The sequence below is a fragment of the Dunckerocampus dactyliophorus genome, chromosome 15 (genome assembly GCF_027744805.1).
Source record: "Dunckerocampus dactyliophorus isolate RoL2022-P2 chromosome 15, RoL_Ddac_1.1, whole genome shotgun sequence".
In the NCBI taxonomy this organism is placed as follows: Eukaryota; Metazoa; Chordata; class Actinopteri; order Syngnathiformes; family Syngnathidae; genus Dunckerocampus; species Dunckerocampus dactyliophorus.
In genome coordinates this window covers 18,466,982-18,489,753 of record NC_072833.1, presented here as the reverse complement: position 1 = coordinate 18,489,753, position 22,772 = coordinate 18,466,982, and the positions used below count along the sequence as shown (strand labels likewise).

The following is a 22,772-nucleotide window of genomic DNA, read 5'->3' as shown; positions in this document are numbered from 1 at the left end:
TGCCTGCCTCTTCATGCACAGTCACACACCTTTAGTCTTATTCCCAAAGGTAGCAGTGCTTTTCCCTGCAAATGGTGACGGAGGAACTTTTCTGCCATTTTTTGCCATTTCCTTTTAGTGTAACAGCCTGGTAATTAGGGGAGTTATTTTTACCTGCAGTGGTTTTTCATTCCTCCATGCCATTCAAGATTGAGGGGGGGTAGGAGGGTCACATGTCAGCACGGTACCGAGTAGCGAGGCACGGACGGAAGGCGCTTTAATTGCCTGCCTCAGAGAGATGACGGTTAGTAGGTGCATCCAACCGAGGGAACTTACAGACCATAACAAAGCAGCGGGGACGGGTGGAAAACGAATGGACTGAGGTTCCACTGTCTGGAACAGTTAGCGCATGAGAATATCTTTGAATGTCCTGCAGAAGAAATAAACCACTGGTGTACTAAGTAACAGACGTCAAACATTGTGAGTGCTCTAAAGAGAGGGCCTAAAACAACATATCAGCAACAACCTGCAAGGCAAGAGTGAAGGTATCACGATACTGTTCATAGAAGGCTTCATGAACAAAATTACAGTGGCTACATCAGAAGATGCAAACAACTCATTAGCAAGAAGAATAGGAAGCTCAGGCTGGAATTTGGCAAAAACTACAGAAATGAGCCTAAACAAATTCTGAAACAAAACGTTAAAGCTCATTTAAGCTCGTCTCTGAACTTTTTGGCAAATTCCTGGGGCAATTCCTGGGCAACAAAACAATTCAATACTACAATACATGAAAAATGGGCTGGGTTCAAACAAAAGGTGCTATCTTCTAAGTTGTGCGTCACATCCAGATGGAAATACCTGGAAATAAAAGCTGAAATGTTGCTCTCGGGTGTTGTATTCCTCTTTTGAAGTCAAACCCAAGTATTTTCAGTAGGGATGTCTGATAATATTGGTGTAAAAATGAAAAAAATCGCCTTTTCTGCCGCTAGTGCTATCAGCGCGATAATGATGTGCTCCATACACAGCAACTAACTTGCTATTTTAGTTAGCACATCCGGGGAGTGGAATTGGATTGTCAAGTTTCTCCTTTGGATTGTAAATACGTGTAACCAAGGGTCTTAATAAATGCCCGCTGACGTTGTGCAAGCTCAACACAGCGAAAGGACGGTGGCCATGAAGCTCGGGGGGCACTTTTTATTGTCACTGAGGTAACTTACTAGCTTCGTCTCACTGTCAACACCACACACAGCCGCCAAGAGCCCCAAGACAAAACAGCACACTCAACTCGCAATGAAAGCGCTGATTCTGGATATCTACCTTCATGGACAACATCGGTATATCGATTAAAAAAAACAATATCGAGCATCTCTAGCTTTCAGTCTACAGCAACAACAAAGGAATTGACCTCGCTGTTCCACTACTTCTGGAGGGTACTGATCTTAGTGACACATTTTTTTAACATTAATCTGCAACATATGCTGAACTGTGGTTAATTAACACGCTCAATCAGATGGAGTGAGGTTCCACAGGCTGGTTAAGTTAGCACATCAGTATGTCTTCATCTGCAACACTTTGGCTACTGAATAGTTTGCTGTCAGCTGCTTTGCTGAGACGATTCACAGTGTTTGATTGAAGTGTCTTGGATTGTGTTGTGGAAACCACTTTATTTAGCATGTTGCATTAAAACAACAATGTGTATACGCGAAAGTAAACCACCTTTACAGATTTCAATCTGCCACATTTGATGCTGTGTTGCTACACCTAATCCACACTTGGGACTAATTTGCTTCTCGTTGTTGGTTTTGTGTTGTAATTAGTGTGAATTACCACAGAAAACACATACTGTATGTTTCATAGCCCAGCATTTAGTTTTGTGTGTGTGTGTGTGTGTGTGTGTGTGTTCTTCTTTGTGAGCATCTCGACTGACTGACCTCTCAGCACTTTGGGTGAAGCTTACCAAGGCTTTCTGTCACTTTATCCCATACTCCTTTTCATTGGGTTTGCTCGTCTTTTGAGTTTGTGAGCTTTGGGATAGAGGGAAGTTTGCCTGAAACGTAATTTTTCTATTTTGCTGTGTGGGTGCGTGCGTGTGCTCTCTCTATGTCCTCTGCGCCTTGCGAGGGAGCACCGGCCTTTCTAAAATTGGCCTCTAAAGTCCAAAAAGTTAAGTTTGGAGTCCTCAAATGCACCTTTCAATGCAGTTGCATGCCGGTACAACACATATTAGCTATACACACACACACACACAGGCATCGGCAAGGAGGAGAAAAAGCCAAAGACGTGTACGTTATTGCCTGTCACAAACTATTTTCAGCAGGACTCTGTAAAAAAAATAAAAGAGCCCACGTAGACTGACATTGTCGCTGTTCTAAACGCAGGTCTGCTTCTGTGTTTGTTAGCTTGGATTAGACCAAATGACATTCAAACCCCGTGTGGGAAAACAAGTTGTGACTTTAATGAGGCAACCAGGTGATCGTCCCTCATTAGGGAGGGCTTCTATATTTGGACCCAAAAAGGAGGATAGATACTGTGATGCTGTCGACTGAAGACTAATCTTGCTTATTCTATTAGTGCTGCCACTACCGTCCTACTCATTCAGGCAGATTCCAAGGTGTTTCTAGGGATAAATAATCCCAAATATGCCCTGATGCCACCGTCCTGCCTCCTTGAAAGTTTTTCAAATCATTTGTTGTAAAGGTAAATGACTTTGCTTTTGTCTCTTTAATGCCACAAATGAGCGTGCTCTTCATCTAAATGTCTAACTCTACAATAACCAGCCTTCATTTTCTAAAAAAGTGCATCCGTGAGAATGATTTTTCCATCATTTTTTAACCTAATGAGTGCACCATGGCACTCATTGACATTTTTCTTCTAAGTCTCTATCTCTTTGTGCCCCTCAAGGACTACGAAGCAGGCCTGGCTATTTGTGAAGTGGAGCTGACGGCCGCCAATATTCGAGATGTGGACCGCCGGGCCTTTGAAATCAACACACCCTTCAAAAACTTCTGGTATGTTTGTCTGTATGATCACTACAAATAGTTGAAAAAGGTTTATGCTGTAAAACTAGAACGTCAACAAAAAAAAAAATACAACTACGATTAAATGAAATACTATAAATCAAAATAAAAAATGTTATCAAGCAGAATTTGATCACAAAATGAATGATAAATTGCATAATAAAATACATGATATATGCGTCCATCCATTTTCTATACCGCTTCTCCTCATTAGGGTCGCGGGTGTGTGCTGGAGCTTTAAATTACATGATATAGATTATATGAATTAAATGAAACTATAAATGACAACCTAATTGAATTACATTAAAATAGTAAGTAAAACCAGCTAACTGAACTAACCAAGCCAGAATTCCAGATGGAAATTGTTGTAATTATCATATAATCAAAACAAATGAGCAAATACAAATATTCTGTCTAAGCACTTTAATGCAACTAAATGCATTACACACCACCTACAAAGCAAGTGTTTTTTTTTTTTAATGAAGTGTCGGCTTGAAGCTGTGCGCTGTTATCTGCTGAACCTTTGAGGTGACTCGGCAGTCCCTAAGGCCCAACAATCAATAAGCGCGCAGCTTGTTTGAGCTGTAATGGCCCATTTAGAATACAACCATCACAAAGCACGCCCTTGTTTGTTTGTCTACGACATTTCTCTCTCCCTTTTTTTTGTCAGCCTATGTGCTCGCCTTTTGTAGATTGACTTGATTTATGTAACACCCTCCCTCGTTGCTCTACCTGTCTCTCGTCCATCCAGTCGATCTGTTTGTGCCAGCCTTCTTAATGGTCCCGCCGTTTGGTGCTTTTGTTAATAACCCCAACGTAATTGCCATTTTGTGCAGAACCGAGACAAAAAAAAGGGTGGAATTAAAATGAGCTCCCGAATTGTTTTGATGAGGTGAATGCTGAAAGGCTTATTTTATTGTGTGTGTGTGTGTGTGGATATTATCGATTGGTCACCCTAGCAGTCTTGTGCTACCTGCTCAAGGTGGGGATTAGCCACAAACTCATCTAATCACTTTAGGCTGGGCAGACTCACTTTGGCTTTTCCATTGTTTTGCTGTTGCCACAGATACTATCGTCGGCTTTTATTATTAGCGGTGAGAATGACAATTAGGAAGAGGGGACAAAGACGTTCAAGTTTGCCGCAAAGGAAACTTACTGCAGAGCATTTGGACTTAAGTAAATCTGCAGATAAACCCTTTTAGCTCAAGGGCATATCAGAGGAAATCTGCTTTATTGAGGGTGTTGTGTGTGTTGACAATATTTGTACCTTATCCCTTAATGAAAACTCCTGACATGAGAGGTCTTTGGATTATCCCCAGTGGAGGACACATTGGTTCTGGAAGACCTGCCTTAAAGTCCATTGTACCAAGGTGGAGGTCATAACATAAAACTGCACTGTCAGTTTGTGTGATTTGTCTTCAAACTTGTAGATTTTGAACACAACAATCTGATATCCGATTGGCCGATGATTCGTTGTTATTGGGCCCAGTTTCATCCAATTTTCAAAGGAGTTTTCCCATAATGAACAATGGAAATAGAAATAATCTGTTCCAGGGTCAAACTTGTCATACAAGAGTAAAAAGAAGTTAACCACTGTAAATAGTAACAATAAAACAGTCTTTGTTAACTTTAATGTGCCTCATGCATTTTACTTTTTCCCGTTTCTAATTGTCATATAAGCGTAAAAAGAAGTTAGCCACTGTTACAAGTAAAAAGTGGCAGCAATGAAGCAGTCGACCTTAAATTTAATGGCGAAAGAACTCCTGACAATGCACCTCATGCATTTTACTTTATCGCATTCCTAATTGTCATTAAAGTGTAAAAAGAAGTTAACCACGAGGCACAAGTTAGAAAAGGTAAAAACAATAAAACAAGTCTACATGAACTAATTCAATCCCAGCCCCTTCAATCGATCTTGACTGATCATTCAAGGCACACAGAATGTTGTGTTCTATGGCTATATAAACATGGAACCTACAAAAATAGGTTTGTTTCTAACTTTCTTGGTTCTTTAGTGATCAGCAATCAAAATATCACTTCCTGACTAGAAAAGGGAGAAAAGCAGCTTTTTGTGAAAAGATACATTTTAAGCTTACCTCTCACTTTGACACAAACATATTTTGCTTTTGTGCCAGCTCAAATATCTAAACAGCTATACCAACATAAACAACACAAACCATTTTTTTCTTGTTTCTGCGTACATGTGCATGCGCATGAGTGTGTCTATGTGCATGCGTTAAAATTTCCCTGCAATGCCTAAACTTCTGCAGGCTACACTCCTCCATGCTCTCCCACTCCCTCCTTCCTGTCATGTATGTTTATTCTGCTGAACTCTTATCAAATGCATTGCTGCCGCCTTGTGGCCGTTTTTATGGCTTAAAATTGCTCTGAAGCCAAATACATTGGTGCTGTGTTGCATCATTACCTACATTTTTAATTATGATTTGAAGTGCATGACCCCCATGACCCAAGTGAGGACAAGCAGCTTAGAAAATGGGTGGATGGATAGAATGCATGAGAACACAGCAGCAACAGAACCAATGTTGTTACCGTGCAGTAGTGCTAGTGAGTTCATTGTAAGCAACCATACCGGAAGTGTGACACACATGACTGTTACAATAGATAAAGGTGGTGGGTGCTGACCACACATGATACTTCAAATGCAAATTCTTGTGGAGTTAATGAAAACGACATGAGGAGGTTGCCTGCAGCCGCAGCTGTCCATGCCAATGCTTTTTGACCTAGCGTTAATTAGTCTGTTATTTGCTTTTCTACCACGCAGCTGGCGACTATAGGGGACTCTGCGGTTAATTGAATAGAGATGAGCATTTATAGTAGTTTAAGTCATGCAGCCCACACTCTCTGAAATGCCTCCAAAAATTACAACCCCCGCCCATAACTCCATTAGAAAGCCACTCTATGCTTTTTAATTGCTTGTTCAAATCAAATCAATAACCAGTAATCCATTCTTTGCAGCTTTGTGGCCGAGTCAGAACTGGAAAAGTTGGAGTGGAAGGAAGCTATTCAGGAGTCCATTGCAGAGACGCTGTCCGACTACGAGGTGGCGGAGAAGATCTGGTTTAACGAGGCCAACAAGAGCTGTGCCGACTGTCGTGCTCTGCAGCCAGAGTGGGCATCTGTCAACCTAGGCGTGGTCATCTGTAAGAAGTGTGCAGGTAGGCTTGAAGTGTGTTCTATCTATCTACACTTCATGGTGCACTCCTGCCTCTCTCTTTATCCCTTCATGCCTGAGAGCCAGAACTTTTAATGCGATTCCTCACCTCACCTCAGCAAAGCCCATGTAATTGCTAGCCATCAGATATCCAACATCCCTCCTCAAACATCCTTAAATGATTTCATTTGCTGGGCTGTTTAATATTACATTTGGTCGACACGCTTGGTGAGAGAGGAGGAGGCTCTCCTTTAAATTAGGTGGCCGTCCGCTCCGAATACCGATGCCTTGGCTCACTTATAATTAGCACTCTGATGTCACGGACAATAAAGAGAAGTGCTGAACAAGAGGAAGAGGGAAGAAGTAATGAGAAGGCTAATGGTAAAAATGATCCCAGACTGGCTTTTCTTCTTCTTCTTGGAGCAAGACTGAATGAATTTTAATAGCCTGTCGCTTCACTCGCTGATGTGAGCCATGCTCGTACTCGCACATTTTCATTAGTTGCATTGACTTAAAGGACTTTTTAGAGTCCATTATGTTCCATTTCATGCAGAAAGATAATCTGTGCTCACTGGTCTAGCCTTAAAAAAATCTGATAAAGTGAAACCCCAGTTTTGGAATGTCCCAGTTTTCGTATGATTCAGTTTTCGCACACTTTCTCAGTTGTCGTACGGTAGTATACCAAACAGTTGTATTTTTCCCTTTGGCATGTTGACTGTTGTGGTATTAATAAAGATGTGTGCGGACTACTCCCAGCATTGGTTGTTTATTCAGCTATCTTGGATCCAACACGAAATCTTGCGATACTACTGAACAATACTATGGTATCCTAAGGCTCATTCTGTTGGCAAACTCAAATGAGAATGTTACCCAAACTAGCCTGTTTGCCCGCATATCACACTGCGGACTCAAAAAGAATCTCACGCGTTGGTGTCTTGTTGTGTTATTAATTCACTGTGTGAGTCCAACTGTGTTCGTAACGTGTCTTTATTACAAAACATGCTCTCAACTCCCGCCCGGAAGATATTTGCTTCCAGGTCCGTCGCCCATCTATGTTGTCATCCGCGGTTGACTGTACTTCTTAACACAGTTAAACCACAAGTCTCTTCTTTTTTATTGATCATGGTTACAAAAGACCCACCATGGGACCATAGGAATTTGAAAGTCCCAGCATTTTGATAAGGAAGGTGAGAAACGCTATTGAATTCAAAAAATAACTCATAGCGAAGTACAAATGTGTCGTCCATGTGGATCTCTCCTCCCATCCTGCCTCGCTGCTTGTTATCACCGTCTTTGCCAAAATGAGTCTTAAGTAATGCTAAGTGATGTTACATATTCATTTATCCATGTCCATCCATTCACCCATCCATCCTCCTCCGCTTATTTGAGGTCAAGTTGCGGAAGAAGCAGCCCAACACGAGAAGTCCGGGCTTCCCTCTCCCCGGCTGCTTTGTCCAGTTCCTCCCGGTGAATACTGAGGCGTTCCCAGGCCAGCTGAGAGACATAGCCTCGCCGTGTCCTGGGTCTTTCTACCGATCGGATATGCCCTGAACACATCCATGGGGAGGCATTCTAACCAGATGCCCAAGCCTTCTCATCTGGTTCCTCTCAATGTGGAGGAGCAGCAGCTCTACTGCAAGTTTTCCCAGATGACAGTGCTTCTCGCCCTGTCTCTAAGGGAGAGCCCAGCCACCCTACGGCAGAAACTCATTTCGGCCGCATGTACCCACAATCTTGTCCTTTCGGTCAGCACCCAAAACTCATGACCCTAGATGAGGGTAGGAACGTAGATTGACATTTCGACTCAGCTCCCTCTTCACCACAACGGATCGAAGCAGAGTCTGCATCACTGCAGACGCCACAGCAATCCACCTGTCGTTTTTGTGTTCCATCCTTGCCTCACTTGTGAACAACACTCACTTGCCTCACTTGAAGAACAAAAACACCCCGAGATACTTCACTTCATCTCCTTCACTTGCGGCAGGATCTCATCCTTGACCTGGAGATGGCACTCCAGCCTTTTCTGGGCTAGAACCATGGACTCGGACGCACTCATTCTCATCCCAGCCGCTTCACACTCGGTCCAGTGAGAGCTGAAGATCACGGCCCGATGAAGCCAGCAGCAACCCAATCGTGCAGCCACCAAAACAGATCCCCTCAACGCCCTGGCTGCGCCTAGAAATTCTGTCCATAAAGGTTATGAAGAGAATTGCTGGCAAAGGGCAGCCCTGGTGGAGTCCAGCACTCACTGAAAACGAGTCAGACTCACTGTCGGCAATACGGACCAAGCCCTGACACCAGTCATACATGAAACAAATTGCCTGAATTAGGCGGTGCGGTGCGATAGACCCCCGGAGTACTCCCCAGACTGCTGCTCCCAAATCTGCAACTATTCCAGGAGCCCTGAATAGACATTACCAGAAAGGAGTGTGATCACACAATAGTTGGTACGCACCCTCGCCCTCTACATAAAAAGGGGGACCATCACTCTAGCCTGCTAATCTTGAGGCACCACCACTAATGTCCACACGATGATACAGAGTCATGTCAACCATGACAGCCCCACAACATCCATGGCCTTATAAGGAACTCTTGGGCGGCTTTCTTCCAACCCTAGAGCCCTGCAACTGAGCTTTTAGACCACCTCGACAACCTCCGCCCTGGAGATAGGAGAGCCCAGCATAAAGCCAGTGGGATAGAAGTATTCGAAATATTTCTTCCACAGATCCACAACATCTCGAGTTGAGGTTAGAAGCACACCAACATCATGCACAGTGTGGACTGTGTACTGTTGCCTTCTCCTGAGACAGCGAATGGTAGTCCACAATCTCTTCAAAGCCATCCAGAAGTCGTTAGCGATAGTTTCCTTGAACTCCTCCCACGTCCAAGTTTTTGCTTCGGCAAACACCAAAGCCGCTAACCGCTTGGCCTGTTGCTGCCTGTCAGCTGTCAGAGTCCCATTGCCCAAAAAGGCTCGATAGGGCTCAGCTTGATGGCATCCTGGCAGCGACCACCTGACAGCCACAGCTTCGATCAGCAGTGGAGGCATGGAACATGGTTCTCTCTAACTCAATGTCCGCTGCCTTCCTTGGAAATTGGTTGAAGCTCTAGGTGGGAGTTGAAACTCCTTCTGATGGAAGGCTTAGCCAGACATCCACCCCAACCGTCGGTGGTGATCGCTTAACAGCTCTGCCTCCTCACTCCACCCGAGTGTCCAAAACATGTGACCGTGAGTCTGACGACACATCCACGAAGTCCATCATCGAACTGCGGCCCAGGGTGTCCTAGAGCCAAGTGCACATGTGGACACCCTAATGCTTGAATATGGTGTTTGTTATGGAAAATCCGTGATGAGCACAGAAGTCCATAGCCAAAGCACCAATCGGGTTCAGATTGGGGGGGGGGGGCATTTCTCCTAATCATGCCTCACCAGGTGCAAAATTTTTGACGTAAACCAAAAAATACGGAACTGAGGTTCCGCTGTATTATTATTTAAAACATTGATGAATGTGTCTTGGTTGCTCAAACTACAACATCTCTAAAAACATCTGCTACTTCATAGCAGATGCACACTTCATAATATTCTTTGTAAAAATGCCGTCTAGTAAAACAACAGTCTTTGTGATCCATGTTTCAGTTGTTACGAAGACGGAGGACCGCCTGCATGGCATTGTCACTGTAGTCACTGGGAAAGTTTTTAATTGGGGGTGAAAAGTGTGGCAGCATGGCCTTTTTTGTGGGCGAGCCGCTGTGATGGGAATGCCCTTTTTGTGTTTTGTTGTGGCCCACCAGGGGGAAGATGAAGACATTTGGCTATTTATATGTGAGGACGGCACTCTCACCCGACTTTTGTTACCTCGACAACAAGGATTATGGCACTGTCCACGTCAGTGGATGCTTGTAGCGCCATCATAAAGCTCTTCAATCTGTGTCAAGTCATGCTGCTGCTGCTCTATTTCAATACGAAATAAATTCGCCATTACTCACAGGACAATAATTCACACATCAGCCTGGTTCTTGTCTCATGTTTTATTCACGTGCGTGCTCTCTTTGGCCACAAGCAACCCCACAAGCCACCCCACTGTTCACCCAAATAAACAGGCCGACCAACAAACACAATGAATTACTCATGATTCATTAGCAATTAATGGCCCCCTCGTTCTGCGCTTTCATTTCCAATTAAGGAGCGCTGAGGGGACTCAGCTCTTTGCGCTCCATCGTGTTTGTTGAGTTGTATTTTTCTTCTTCTTGCCGACAGGGCAGCACCGCTCACTCGGCCCCAGTGTCTCTAAGGTGCGCAGCTTGAAGCTGGACAGCAGCATCTGGAGCAATGAGCTTGTGGAGGTAAGAAAATTCTGGAGGTCCTATTGGGCCCACCATTATCAACCACTTCTACTAGCCTTTTGAATGCATCTCCTTAGAGAAAATATACTTATTTGAGATCTGAATTAAGATGGGTTATAAAAACCTGACGGTGGTCATTTTGCTGGTCCACAAGGCATTATGGGAGGATAGCATGAAAAAAAGTATTCAAAGACTGTTCCAAATAATGATTGCCAGTGTTCGTTTGAGGCAGGGGTCGGGAACCTTTTTGGCAAAGAGAGCCATGAAAGCCACATATTTAAAAATGTATTTCCGTGAGAGCCATATCATGTTTCAACACCGAATACAACCAAATGTGTGTATATTTAAGGAAGACCAACAATTTTAGAATTTAATAAGTCTCTGAATTTATTCTTTTTATAAAAATGTTATATTGAAGCTAACCAATAATAAATACATTACTTTTTACCATTAATGCAACTTCTGCTGCTGCATGGTTTTGCGCGCTACTCCGTATCTTTCTTTCCATTTTTCGTCAAAAGGGTTGTCTCTGCACAATTAGCTAGCTGAAGGATTAAAGGAGGGACGACCCCAATAATCAAGTTTTGGTGTCTGACACTGGAAAATGGGAAGGACAGCTGGCATTGCGCTACAAAATCAAATGGATTAAAATGCATTAGAATGCATATTTTAAATGTTATTTTTAACACTGATTTCTGTCATGTTTTACTTTAAAATGTCAGGAAAACAAATTGAAATAAAACTCATTTTATGGTGTTAAGAAATGTCTGAGAGCCAGATGCAGTCATCTAAAGAGCCACATCTGGCTCCCGAGCCATAGGTTCCCTACCCCTGGTTTGAGGACTAATTTGCAGTCCTACTTAAAAAAAAAAGTACAAAAGAACTCCTTTAAATCCATTTAAATTCAAGTTAAATTCAAATTTTTTTAGTGGTCTACCATCCTCCTCAGCTCTTCTTGGAAGTGGGGAACCAGAAGGCCAACAGCTTCTGGGCGGCTAACCTGCCGCTGGAGGAAGAGCTCCACAGCCGGGCTTCAGCCGAGCAGCGTGCCACCTTTGCCCGCCGGAAGTACCGGGAGAGGAAGTACCGCCGGGTCCTGGATGGTCTTCATGACTCGGAGCAGCTCAACAAGGTACAACTTTCAAGTAAAGAAGTAAATTGTTTGGGGGAAAATAGATGATAATTCCTATAGTGGACTCGACAGCTTTGGACAGGATCAACCTCCCACAAACAGCTTCAAAACAAACCTAAAGATCGTAGTGCACGTTTAGAAATCACAAGCAATGCATGTAAGAAACAAAAAAGATGTAATTCCAGCATACGCATTGGTAGTAAAGCTGATTTAATTGGACATCTTTCCTCCGTTGTGTGTCATATCTATTTACCGCTCTGTGTGATGCCTGCTCCGTTGGGAACATTTGTTACGGACTACAAAGACTACAGCAAGCTTTTATGCACCCAGGGGTCAACTCTTATAGCAGATGACTGTTTAAAGTGTCACTTTAGAGTAAAAATAAATAGGTTTTGAAGTGATTTGTGTAGGATTGCATGCTTGCCTTAATCTCTAAAAATGATTACCTCTCCAGAGGGATTTTGTTTTATGGTGTTATGCAAAACTTTTTTTTTTATAACAGTTCTTTGTCGAGAAGTGGGGCAAGAATAACTGTACTGCACCCATCTGGTAATAGTTAAGTTTATTTCAAACATGCAAAGCAATTTACATAGCAGTACATCACATGTTTACACTTGCACAGTTCAACATGTCCGAAGGAGAGTAGGAAGAAGCAGAGCTTATTTTGTTCTATCCCTCGTCCGTCTTTCAGCAATTACTATTCACTTCTTGTGTTTAAAGTGTAAAGTGTAAAATTGTGAATAAAAAGGATAAAGGAATTTGACAGTGGAGTGGTTTGCACTTTTGGATAGTTTGTTCAGTAATATAAATAAATAGATGAAAACTAATTAGATGATAATAATATGATAAATATGATATGATAAATCCATGAGAAAAGAAATACCGGTAAATAGTAAGTAGAGTAAATAAATCATTTAATTCATAATTTTATTTTATTTATTAATTTAAAAATTAATAAATAAAATACGGGAGTAAAACTAGACTAGCACTTGATAAGTAATGCTCTAGCTAAACAAGAGAATGAGAAAAATAGTAATACAAAAGTAAAACTAACATAACATTGTGTAGTGAATGGATAATTTCTGAGTGTACTCGATTTAACCCTTAAGAGATCCTCGGGCCATTTTTTGCCATTTATTTTGGGATTTTCAAGCCATTATGGCTGTGTTGAAAGAATATGGGTTGAAATTACCAGTGGATAGTCACCTTTAAATAATTTTAGAATTGTCATCTAAATTAACCAAAGCATTTTCATCAATCGATCATCAGCGCGGGCTCTCTACGGATACGCTAGTTACCGTGGAGGATCATTTTTACACCAACAAGGAGAACATTTTAAGCTACAAAATCTGAAAAAAGTTCATCCATCCATTTTCTGTAGCAGTTGTCCTCATTAGGGTCACAGATAAGTTGGAGCCTATCCCAGTTGACTTTGGATTGGTCGCCAGCCAATCACAGGCACAAAAACATCCATTCACACTCACACTTATTTAGAGTCTCGAATTAGCCTAACATGCATGTGTTTGGGATGTGGGAAGCAGCCGGCGTACCCGGAGAAAACCCACGCACGCACGGGGAGAGCATGCAAAGTCCAGGCGGAGATTCAAACCCTTGATCTTCTGACTGTGAGGCCAACATGCTAACTATTCTGTTACTGTGCGGCTCGGCAGCCAGAAGGATGGGACATGTTTTCACCACCAAGGAGAAACACTAGAACTATAAATATTTTAAAGGACTGTATATGGATAAAATGAAAACCTACTTGTTTAATAAGTGGCAGAATGTTGTAGAAGAAGCCAGTAATAAGTGACATGACACCTGAGGACATACCTGGTGGGTAGAAACGTATGAAACAGCCGTATTTTAACACCAAGTTGAAATAAATTGAATTAAAATATACAGAAAAATCATAAATCTACATTCGGCCACGTCTGGAGTTGCCTCCGCTGATCGCAGACACCTTCACTGATTTGCACAAGGGGGAGCAGAAGCGGGATGCAGCCATTGCATCTATTGTGGCCAAGGTCTCCGCTTCCTCGTTGAATGCCTCACCTTTTCGCCTGTTTTTAAGCAGACTGTCCGTCACTTGAAATATGCACACTGTGAGAAATGGGACAGTATGTTGCAGGGAGGGCATTTCGCCAGCCTGGACTGGCATGCACGTGGACACAATGCAATGCATACCGCTGCATTCATACTAATGACAGCTATTGGCATATACCATTCACTTTCCCTGCCCACTTAGATAAAAAAAACACGCAGCGTTTGGCCAACGATTGAATTAAAGAGAGTGCATGTAAATGGGTACCTCATGTAGAAGTGTGAAAAACGGAGAGACTGAACTATTTCAGGAATCCAACTGTTTTAGTGCATGTTAGCGTAGGGAGTGACACATTCGTTCCTCAAGACGAAAGTGTTCCATTGAACGTCATTGGAAAGGCATTTTCTTCCCATTCAAAGCATGCAGCAATATTTCTCACCTTTTACTGTTTTCTGCAAAGGTGCTTTGGTCCTGAAATGATAACTGTGTTTCTCTGTTGAAGTTGAGTAATGGTGTGTATCAAGTGTGTGTGGTGTGTAAACATGGAGTTATGGGTTAAAACCCCCAAAATCTAAAATATTGAATATGTATATTTCATTTCTAAAGTACTTTTAACAGACTGAATCATTTAAAGTGGTAAAAATATTAATACATAACATTTTTACCACAGGGAAGCTGTCATATTTTGTCATTAGAGACAATTGAGTGAGGTTACTTAATGGACCTCTTAAAGGTCATTCAGGAATGCATTGATCCTAATGGTAAAGCATATACATAGGAAGTGGGTTTCTGTGTTTCTGATCCAAATTCACTGGAGGTCCATGCTACTCTGGTAAAATTGTTGTGGAATCTCCGCATCCCGCTTCTCATTTATTCGCTCTGTTTTCTATTCCCACGGTCCCCATTAGAAGCTCATATCCCAGCGACCTCGGCGGAGTCTCAGCAGGCCGCATGACCTAGAGAAGGAGGTGTCAAAGGACCCACTTATATCATCACACACGCGCACACACACACACACAGTTCCTCCAGCGGCAGTGGTAATTGCTATGACACAGAAGGTCATTTTCCAGCGATGATCCAGAATAAGGCCGGGCAGCATGAGGGTCTTAATCTGACCCTGTGGTGCACGGCAACAGCACACACTTTTATGTACTGTAAAATGGCCATTCATGGATGCTTACTTGTTATTTCAGGTGTTTTATCAATAAGCTCTTTGTTCGGGCTGCATGTACGCGCTGATCGATAACGATTCTTTACTTGGGCTGAGTCGGATAAAAAGGAAAAGGTTGCTCGTTGTGATTCCGCTTCCGCGATCCACTTTGTCGTGGGTCAGCGTCCACAATGTCACATCAATGGAGGAGACTGACGAGTTTTCTTTTGTCTCACCTCAGTGAACAGCCCAGGTGAAGACTTCTAAGAAAGACATGAAAGGAATCTAATGCTTTGTTTGTGAAGTCGACTGAAAAGTGAAGAAAAACAATTACAAAGAGAAATAAAACATTTTTTTCTTTGTCTTGCTTCTATTTTGGAACCATTCCTCCAATGTGGTCAGTGTTTTTAATGGTTTGGTTATTTTCATCACGATATACAGCATCACCCAACTTAGCACACTGCTCACATTTCACCAAGCATTTTGATGAGTTTATCTTGTCAAGGGACTTTACGATAGAAAGTCAATTTGGATATAGTCAGTGTACAGCAGTATAGATTTAGTATGCACTGAAAATGAGCCCCCGCACAGCCATTATTGTCTAAATAGTTAGCAACACATGAGAGTAGCAAGATAATTGTGTCTTTCCTTCAGTCAAGCATGGTGGTGGTCGCATCATGGTCTGGGGCTGCACGAGGGCTGCCAACACTGGGGAGCTGTGGTTCAGGATTAAGGCAGTTAGATAACAATGGTGCTCACACTAAATATTGACACTTTGGACATCATTTGGACATGCTTTGTGAGGTAGACTCACTTGTGTTAGAGTTTCCCTGAATGAACCGCAACTTCCCGGCACTCTTGCTGCCCAGGACTGTGACGTTTCCACCACCATGCTTGACTATACAACACAATTACCTTGCTTCTCCCTTGTGTTGCCAGCTGTGCTGATACTAAATCTGTACTGCTGTACAGTGACTACTCCATTGCTACTATTGTCCCTTGAGAAGATATATTCAAATGTTTGCTGCAATGTGAGGGATGTACTTACTTTTTGGAGAAAATGTGTTAAAAACAAGGAGGTTAGCTGATTTGACTGACAGGTGGATAATGGGATAACACTGTGCGTTTTAAAGGGGCACAACGCATAAATTGGACATAAACTTATAATATAATATAAAAGTCGAAAGAATGAGCTTTATTCAGCTTGTATTCACACGTGTAATCCCACACCTCCGCTCTGCCTTTGAAAGGCCTCGTTTCTTTCTCTGTTTAATGTGGCCCATTTGTCCTGCTCATAGTCACTACAACCTCCCCACCTTTTTTTTTTTTTTTTGCTCCAAAAGGGATTAGAGATTTAATGACTCGCGCCGGAAGTATTAAAGTTTGATCTTATTTTAACTTCTCTTTGGAGATCAGGAAGCAGAACTCCACTCTATACTTTTATATGGTCTTGTGATGACGTTTTATAGAGGCTTTGTCCTCTTTTAGGTGTATTTTTCTTACTTACGTCTCTTGCTTACGGTATAATGCAACGAGGCGAAAAGTGACAGGCTTGTGAGTCTGACATGTGACCACACATCCACAGGGCGGCGTGATTCATGTCAAAATGACTGAATATTAAGTTAAAATGCATTATTAAAGAGGTTTAAAAAACAGCATCTACCCCAGGGAGTAAAGTCCACTCTCTGCGTCTCATTTCATGTCCGTCCAGGCGCTGTGTGCCGCCGTGCTGCTGCCTGATGTGCTGCACACCATGGAGCTGGTGTTCAGTGGGGCAGATGTTATGTGCGCCACTGGGCACCCGACTTGCTCCACGCCGTACCTCCTGGCCCAGCATGCAGGCCAGAGGCTGCAGATGGAGTTCCTGCATCAGAACAAGCTGTCGGGTAAATACACCCCTCACTTGTATTTTCCTTTACCTTTTTATTTACCCATCATAAGGTATGAGCTGTGTCTGTGCAGGTAATTGCTGGCATGGGAGGTAGAGTCACCTGATTGCCATGGTGATAATCATTACTTGTACATTGTGGCCCTCCATGACATACAACAGCAATTTTCATAGGGTCAATATAGTGGAAACCAGCTTGTTGTTTGCACACGACTTGGTCCATAAATATCTCACATGACAATCAAACTCTGTACGTCACACACTCTTACTATCACCTTCATCGTTTTTTAAAGGTGCTAAGTGCGTTGTCCACAAACGCTTCAGCGCCGGCTAAAAAAACCCCCATTGTCAGTTGTGTAGTTTTTTATTAACTCCATAAGAAGACAGTAGCTGCATTTCATGAGTGTCATGAGTGGTCACCTCAAGCAGCTTTATGTACCTCTGCATGCGCTTTTAACTCTTGCTACTCAGCTGTTGGTGTGAAACTCGTGTGTGTTACACTTACCATACTGTAAGTGTAACACACACTTACAGTAGTCAATACAGAAGTCAATATTTAATGCTGGCTGAGCAATTTGCTTGTTATCGCTATTACGTCATTGGTTCCGTTGTTGACGTATTGTGCAATATGCTTGCTAATAAATTACATTTTGAACTTTTTAAAATTTTGGAAATAACAGCCTCTCTCCAATTATTGCCTGCTTCCAATTAACACCTTATCCTATTAGTGTAAGAACAAACTTGGATCCCACATCCATAAAGTACTTTAAAGTAACCAAAGAAACAAGGAATGGATACAGTATGTCTCAAAGTCTTGACACAAAGTCCCTCCACGGTGTTTTTTGTCTTTTTGTGCCTCCTGGCCCTACAAGTTTGCAGGGTTTTGAACTTCTTCCGTGCTCACATTGTTCCGTCTGGAAGATGCTGGGGAAAAATTCAATACCTGCATGTCACCATCCTCAGTATATTTGTTTGAAGGATTGTCATTACAACTTCTACTTGTGCTTTTGACCTTTCCTTTAACAGTTTGGAAACAAACCCGTTGTCCTGTAGTCCTTTTTGGTCTTGGAAAAGGTAGAAACTGTCAGAGTCGCAGTAATTATTCCTATGTGGTATAGAATGTAACTGCAGGGACAGAAACGGACTCCTCCTGCTTTATGATGAGTAACTTTAAGCCAATGTATGATACCAAAAATAAAAAATCCTCCTTTGGATATTGTCCCAAAACAAAGCTGTCTTCCACATTGCGCCGTCCCATCCCAACACTGTGCCTCATTTGTAGCCCCTCCTTTAGGATGCCACTTTGTTATAGCGTCCTCCACGGGCCTTGTTCTCACGCCTACACCTGCTCGCCCCACAGCACCTTGGGATGTTGTTGGAGCATGTTCATTTTCATATCCACATCCCAGCTGCAACCAGAGAGGCAAAGGTACGTTGTATTTTGAAAACCTTCAGGGTGACTTCAATGATGGCTCGATCCCTTATAGTCAAAGGCTTCCACTGGGGGGTCTCTTAGTGTATTTATAGCTTCTTCTATTGTTTTTGTATGCACATTTCAGTCCCACGGGGTACACCTCAAGAATCTGGATACATTTAAAGCATACAGGGCCTACTTTTTTCACTACTGGAGCTAAAAAAACAGGTCATAAAACTTTTACCGCTGTTTTTCGACATGATTTAGACAACTGTATTGACCTGAATATGAGATGAACTCTCTTTTTCAAGACACCTTTTTGGAAAAATATTTTTTAAGACCAAATCAAAAGCAAGCCATGTGTTTGTGAAATAACAGCTGTTAGATTGCAAAAATGAATCTGATTATTATATTAACTTTAATAACGCATGGGAACGTGGAAAGGAAAATGCAGCTCTCTTTGATCACATGGTCATTTATTAAGCATATTGCACAGCACAGCAGCACCAGAACCAATGTTATCATAGTGGTAAGCAGCACTGATAAGTTCATTGTAAACAACAGTATGGTGTGTGTAACATGCATAACATGCATGACTTTCACACAAGTGGCTGAGTAGCAGCATGTAGAGGTAGATAAAGCTGGTCGGCTGAACTATGTTACTGCAAAGTAACATTCATAGCTCCGAGGCCAAGCGAGCGATATAGTTGCACCGGTAGAAGCCTCCTTGATCAATAATAATCAACTATAAATCCTTAGATTAATCGATTGTAAAGACATGCACCGGGTATCGCAAGACTAGCAACCAGTTGACTGTCCATCTCTTAAACTTAACGTGGGCGCATGGGCTTCCGACGAAAGGATTGTCGCGCATTCACCGTAGCTTACCGCGACTGAAGATGAGAATGGATATACAGTGGTGTAAAAAAGGGTTTCCCTCTTTCGGATGTTTGTCACACTGATCTGTTTCAGATCATCAAACACATTTAAATATTAGTCAATGACAGTGCAGAAAATGCCGTTTTTAAATGGAACTTTAAATTATTAAGGGAGGAAAAAAAATCCAAACCTACATGGCCCTGTGTGAACGAGCCTGTTAAAATATAACGTAACTGAGAGTAATTGAGATCTATCAGTCTGGAAAAGGTTATAAAGCCATTTCTAAAGCTTTGGGGCTCCAGTGAATTACAGTGAGAGCCATTATCCACAAATGGTGAAAACATGGAACAGTGCAACCTTCCCAGGAGTGGCCGGTCAACCAAAATTACCCCAAGAATGCAGCAACGACACATCCAAGAGGTCACAAAAGACCCCACAACAACATCCAAAGAACTGCAGGCCTCATTTCCCTCAGTTAAGGTCAGTGTTCAAAAACACTGGGCAAAAATGGTATTGCTTGAAACTAAGACAGGAAAATATCAAATTATAAGCACAGACTTTGTTTTGCAGAGAGAAGATTATGTTTGCTAGCATGAATTAACTTGAGGTTGTTCTTAAATCCAATCACATTAGCACTCAATAAGGTCTTCAAATCTTGCCTTTATTCATTCCCACATAGTATCAGCATTTGGGACCAAATATGAGGTGAAAGAACCTTTGAAGGACCGTCGAACAAAGTGAGATAAGTCTCTGCTTGCAACAAACAACATATGCAAAACTGTTGGATTTCTATTATTATTCTATTTTTAAAATAAAATAACAGCCCATATTTCCAAATGTATTTCCCTTTACATCAAATTTGATGTAGTTATTTGCAATTTTTTCAGTGTTTTGTTTAATCAATCAAATCGAATCGTATGGTTTGTACACTGTATCGAATCGTTCTGTTTTTAAAATATATCGTTTTTTTTTATCGCATCGTAACTTTAATCTCATGTGTATCTAGATTGGAATCGAATCGTCCAACACAAAGAGATTTACATACCTAGCAATTAGTAGTAAACAATAGCTACTAAACTAGTGTTTGTAATGTGGGTGTTGTAACATTGATGTTGTGAATTCTGGTGGAGTGCGCCTCGCTGTGAATGTTACTGGGGGATAACATAAGTGTTGTCGTTGCTATTGTGGAGTGGAGGAGACGTGTGAGCTGAGCTGCCTGAAGACTGTGTTGGAACTGACTTAACTGTTGCTGGTGAGGTTGGCAATAAACCTTAAAAACAACGTCAGACTTTGTGTGTATATCAGGAGGCTACAGTAATTATATAGGTGCTCATATTTGCAAACTTTTTCACTCGGACGGTCCGTAACTTGATGTTTTTTTTTTGTTATGGTAGACTTCTCGGTGTTTCAGACAGACGGAAATACCTGAAATTATGTGCAGTTGTTCCTCGCCGCTTTACGATCCGAACATCGTGCACTCACTGTATCGTGTTGATACTCACTGTGTCATTTCAAAAATTAATTTGTTAATAAATGACAGCTGTTTCATGGTTGACTGAGGCCTATTGTTAGTAATAAAGATATACATATTAAGCTATTTTATGTATTCTTGACCTAAATTAAGCATTTTCAAGCATAAAAATGACCTCCACAAGTACAGTACAAGTTATTGAAGGACGTTGAAGAACTGTAGTCTACACTGGCCACTAGGTGTCACTAGATGGATGGATGGATAGACAGATTTCCAACATTTAGGACAATTCCAGCAGCTCTGCAAAAATGTCATAATGAGCTTAATCATTTAAATCACAAAATAAAATAAAACAACCAAGGCAAGACATGAGAGACAAGAAAAATAAGAAATAGAATAAGGATAAATAAGAATGAATAAACAAATAAATATGGGACAGATCACGTCAAATTTTGAGTGCAATTGTCTCACACCAGGCACAATAATAGCAATAATAATAATTATCATCATCATAATAATAGTAACACAGGTTATTGATGTGGCCGTACTCCAGCTAAAACTCAACTCTGAATGCCCAACGCCCACATGTCCGGAAGACATTTATTGAAAAACACACGAGCACGAGTCTTCTATGTCTTAAATGTTTTTTTTTCTCTGATTATATCTACTATATTGGGTAATATGACTGTAAAGGTGACTGTACTGTAGGGGTGTTATGTCATGTCTAAAGGGCTCTAATAATATTAAAAACAGTATGTAGAAGGTCATAAACATGTATTCTACTGTTTGTTCCAACTATGAAAATATTTGATTTATAAATAAGGAGCTTTACTTCAAATTCATTTATTGCGGCCGGTTCTAGAATCAATTAACCGTGATAAACGAGGGATTACTGTACCAAGGAAACCACATAGCTCTGCAGTCCACGTTACCGTTGACAAGGTTTGAATTTTTTGGAGTTTTAAGATTCAGCCGCCGTCGGTTACGCTGACGTCGTGGTGCAGGTGCATAAGTCAGCCTTCAAATATATGTTAAATAAAAAAACAACATGGGGAGCTTTTCTACAGCCATAGCTGTTAATGCCAATGTTTTTGGACCTGGCGCTAATTAGAGACCACACCACTGGCAACTGTGAGAGAGTCTGTGGTTAATCGCATCAGCATCATAACTCCTCCTCTTGTGATCTGCTAACTTGCCCAACTTTTGAGACTGTTTTTTAGAATAGGCATCACCGGTGAGTGCGTGAGTTGACAGGAAGAGAAGCTTGCTTGGGGAGAAGTCATCTGGCACTCACCTGTTGTTTGCCTGTATACATATTTGTATAGATGACAATTTTTTTCCTGGGAACAAATACCGTCATATATTAGGTCAATAATTGTCAGATCAAATGATTAATATCACCGCAATATGATGGCATTTTGTTGACAGACTACTTTGTGTTTTGATGGTTAGACAAAACTAATTCCCCCTATGGTTTAGTGGAGTCTGTCCTTGGAGTGTGAGCCAGTTCCAGTGTCTCTAATTGGTTGTAAAGTGCTGCAGGTGTGGGGCATTTGCAGCAGAGTGCCACCTGTCTCGTGTCCTCCTCGCTACCAAAAGGACGAACCCTTTTTCTTCCACACTTGTGGCAGGCGGCATCTCCCCTTGATGCAATTAAATGCGGCACAAAACTTTTTTGTGCACACCAAGCTCTCCTGCAAGATAACATAAGTGTAAATAATTTTTATGGTGAAACCTTTTCTGCCTGCCTGCTCCTGCGCTCAGTATGCATTTGCATTGTAAAGCTTCACACTGTTGATGTGACTTTTTTATGTTACTTCCTGGGCTCCGACCAATGTGTGATTCTCCACACACATGAAAAATGCATTCTGTACGGATAATAACAACACTATTTACACCATTGTGTGTGCAGTACTTAAAAAAAACTAACTCAAATTGTCCTTGGAGCGTCGTGTTTGGCAGTGAAGTTTTTTTTGTCCTCAGCGGAGCAAATGTGTGCATGCTTTTACACTGTGCAATGTTGTCTCCTGGCCTTTTATTCCGTGTTATCATTAGGACTCAACCTGCCTTACACATGTAGCCAATTATAGCAGCATTTATAATGTGTGGCTCTATGTGGATTTGCGTCTCATCGCCCCGCTGTCCACGGCTTGCGGGGCACTGCTTTGCACCGGTTGCCATGGGCGACCAGATGGCTAATTGAGCACTCTGTCATGTCACCTCCCTTCGCTGGGGACGCAGCCAATCGGCGCAGGCCAGACTCTTCCACCGACACCCCTGCAGAC

General features: G+C 42.0%; 1 protein-coding gene across 4 annotated transcripts in view; it reads left to right on the top strand.

Moving 5' to 3' along the window:
- Positions 1 to 22,772, top strand: part of arap2 (ArfGAP with RhoGAP domain, ankyrin repeat and PH domain 2) — a 110,736-nt gene that overhangs the window by 45,265 nt on the left and 42,699 nt on the right. For 3 of the 4 annotated variants that reach the window (XM_054752963.1, XM_054752959.1, XM_054752961.1), the window contains exons 10-15: positions 2,881 to 2,987; positions 5,973 to 6,172; positions 10,427 to 10,512; positions 11,462 to 11,644; positions 16,547 to 16,721; positions 18,084 to 18,152. In XM_054752963.1, coding sequence (XP_054608938.1) covers positions 2,881 to 2,987; positions 5,973 to 6,172; positions 10,427 to 10,512; positions 11,462 to 11,644; positions 16,547 to 16,721; positions 18,084 to 18,152 — 820 coding nt within the window. The remainder of the gene's footprint in view (positions 1 to 2,880; positions 2,988 to 5,972; positions 6,173 to 10,426; positions 10,513 to 11,461; positions 11,645 to 16,546; positions 16,722 to 18,083; positions 18,153 to 22,772) is intronic. The other variant, XM_054752962.1, reaches the window with a different exon arrangement.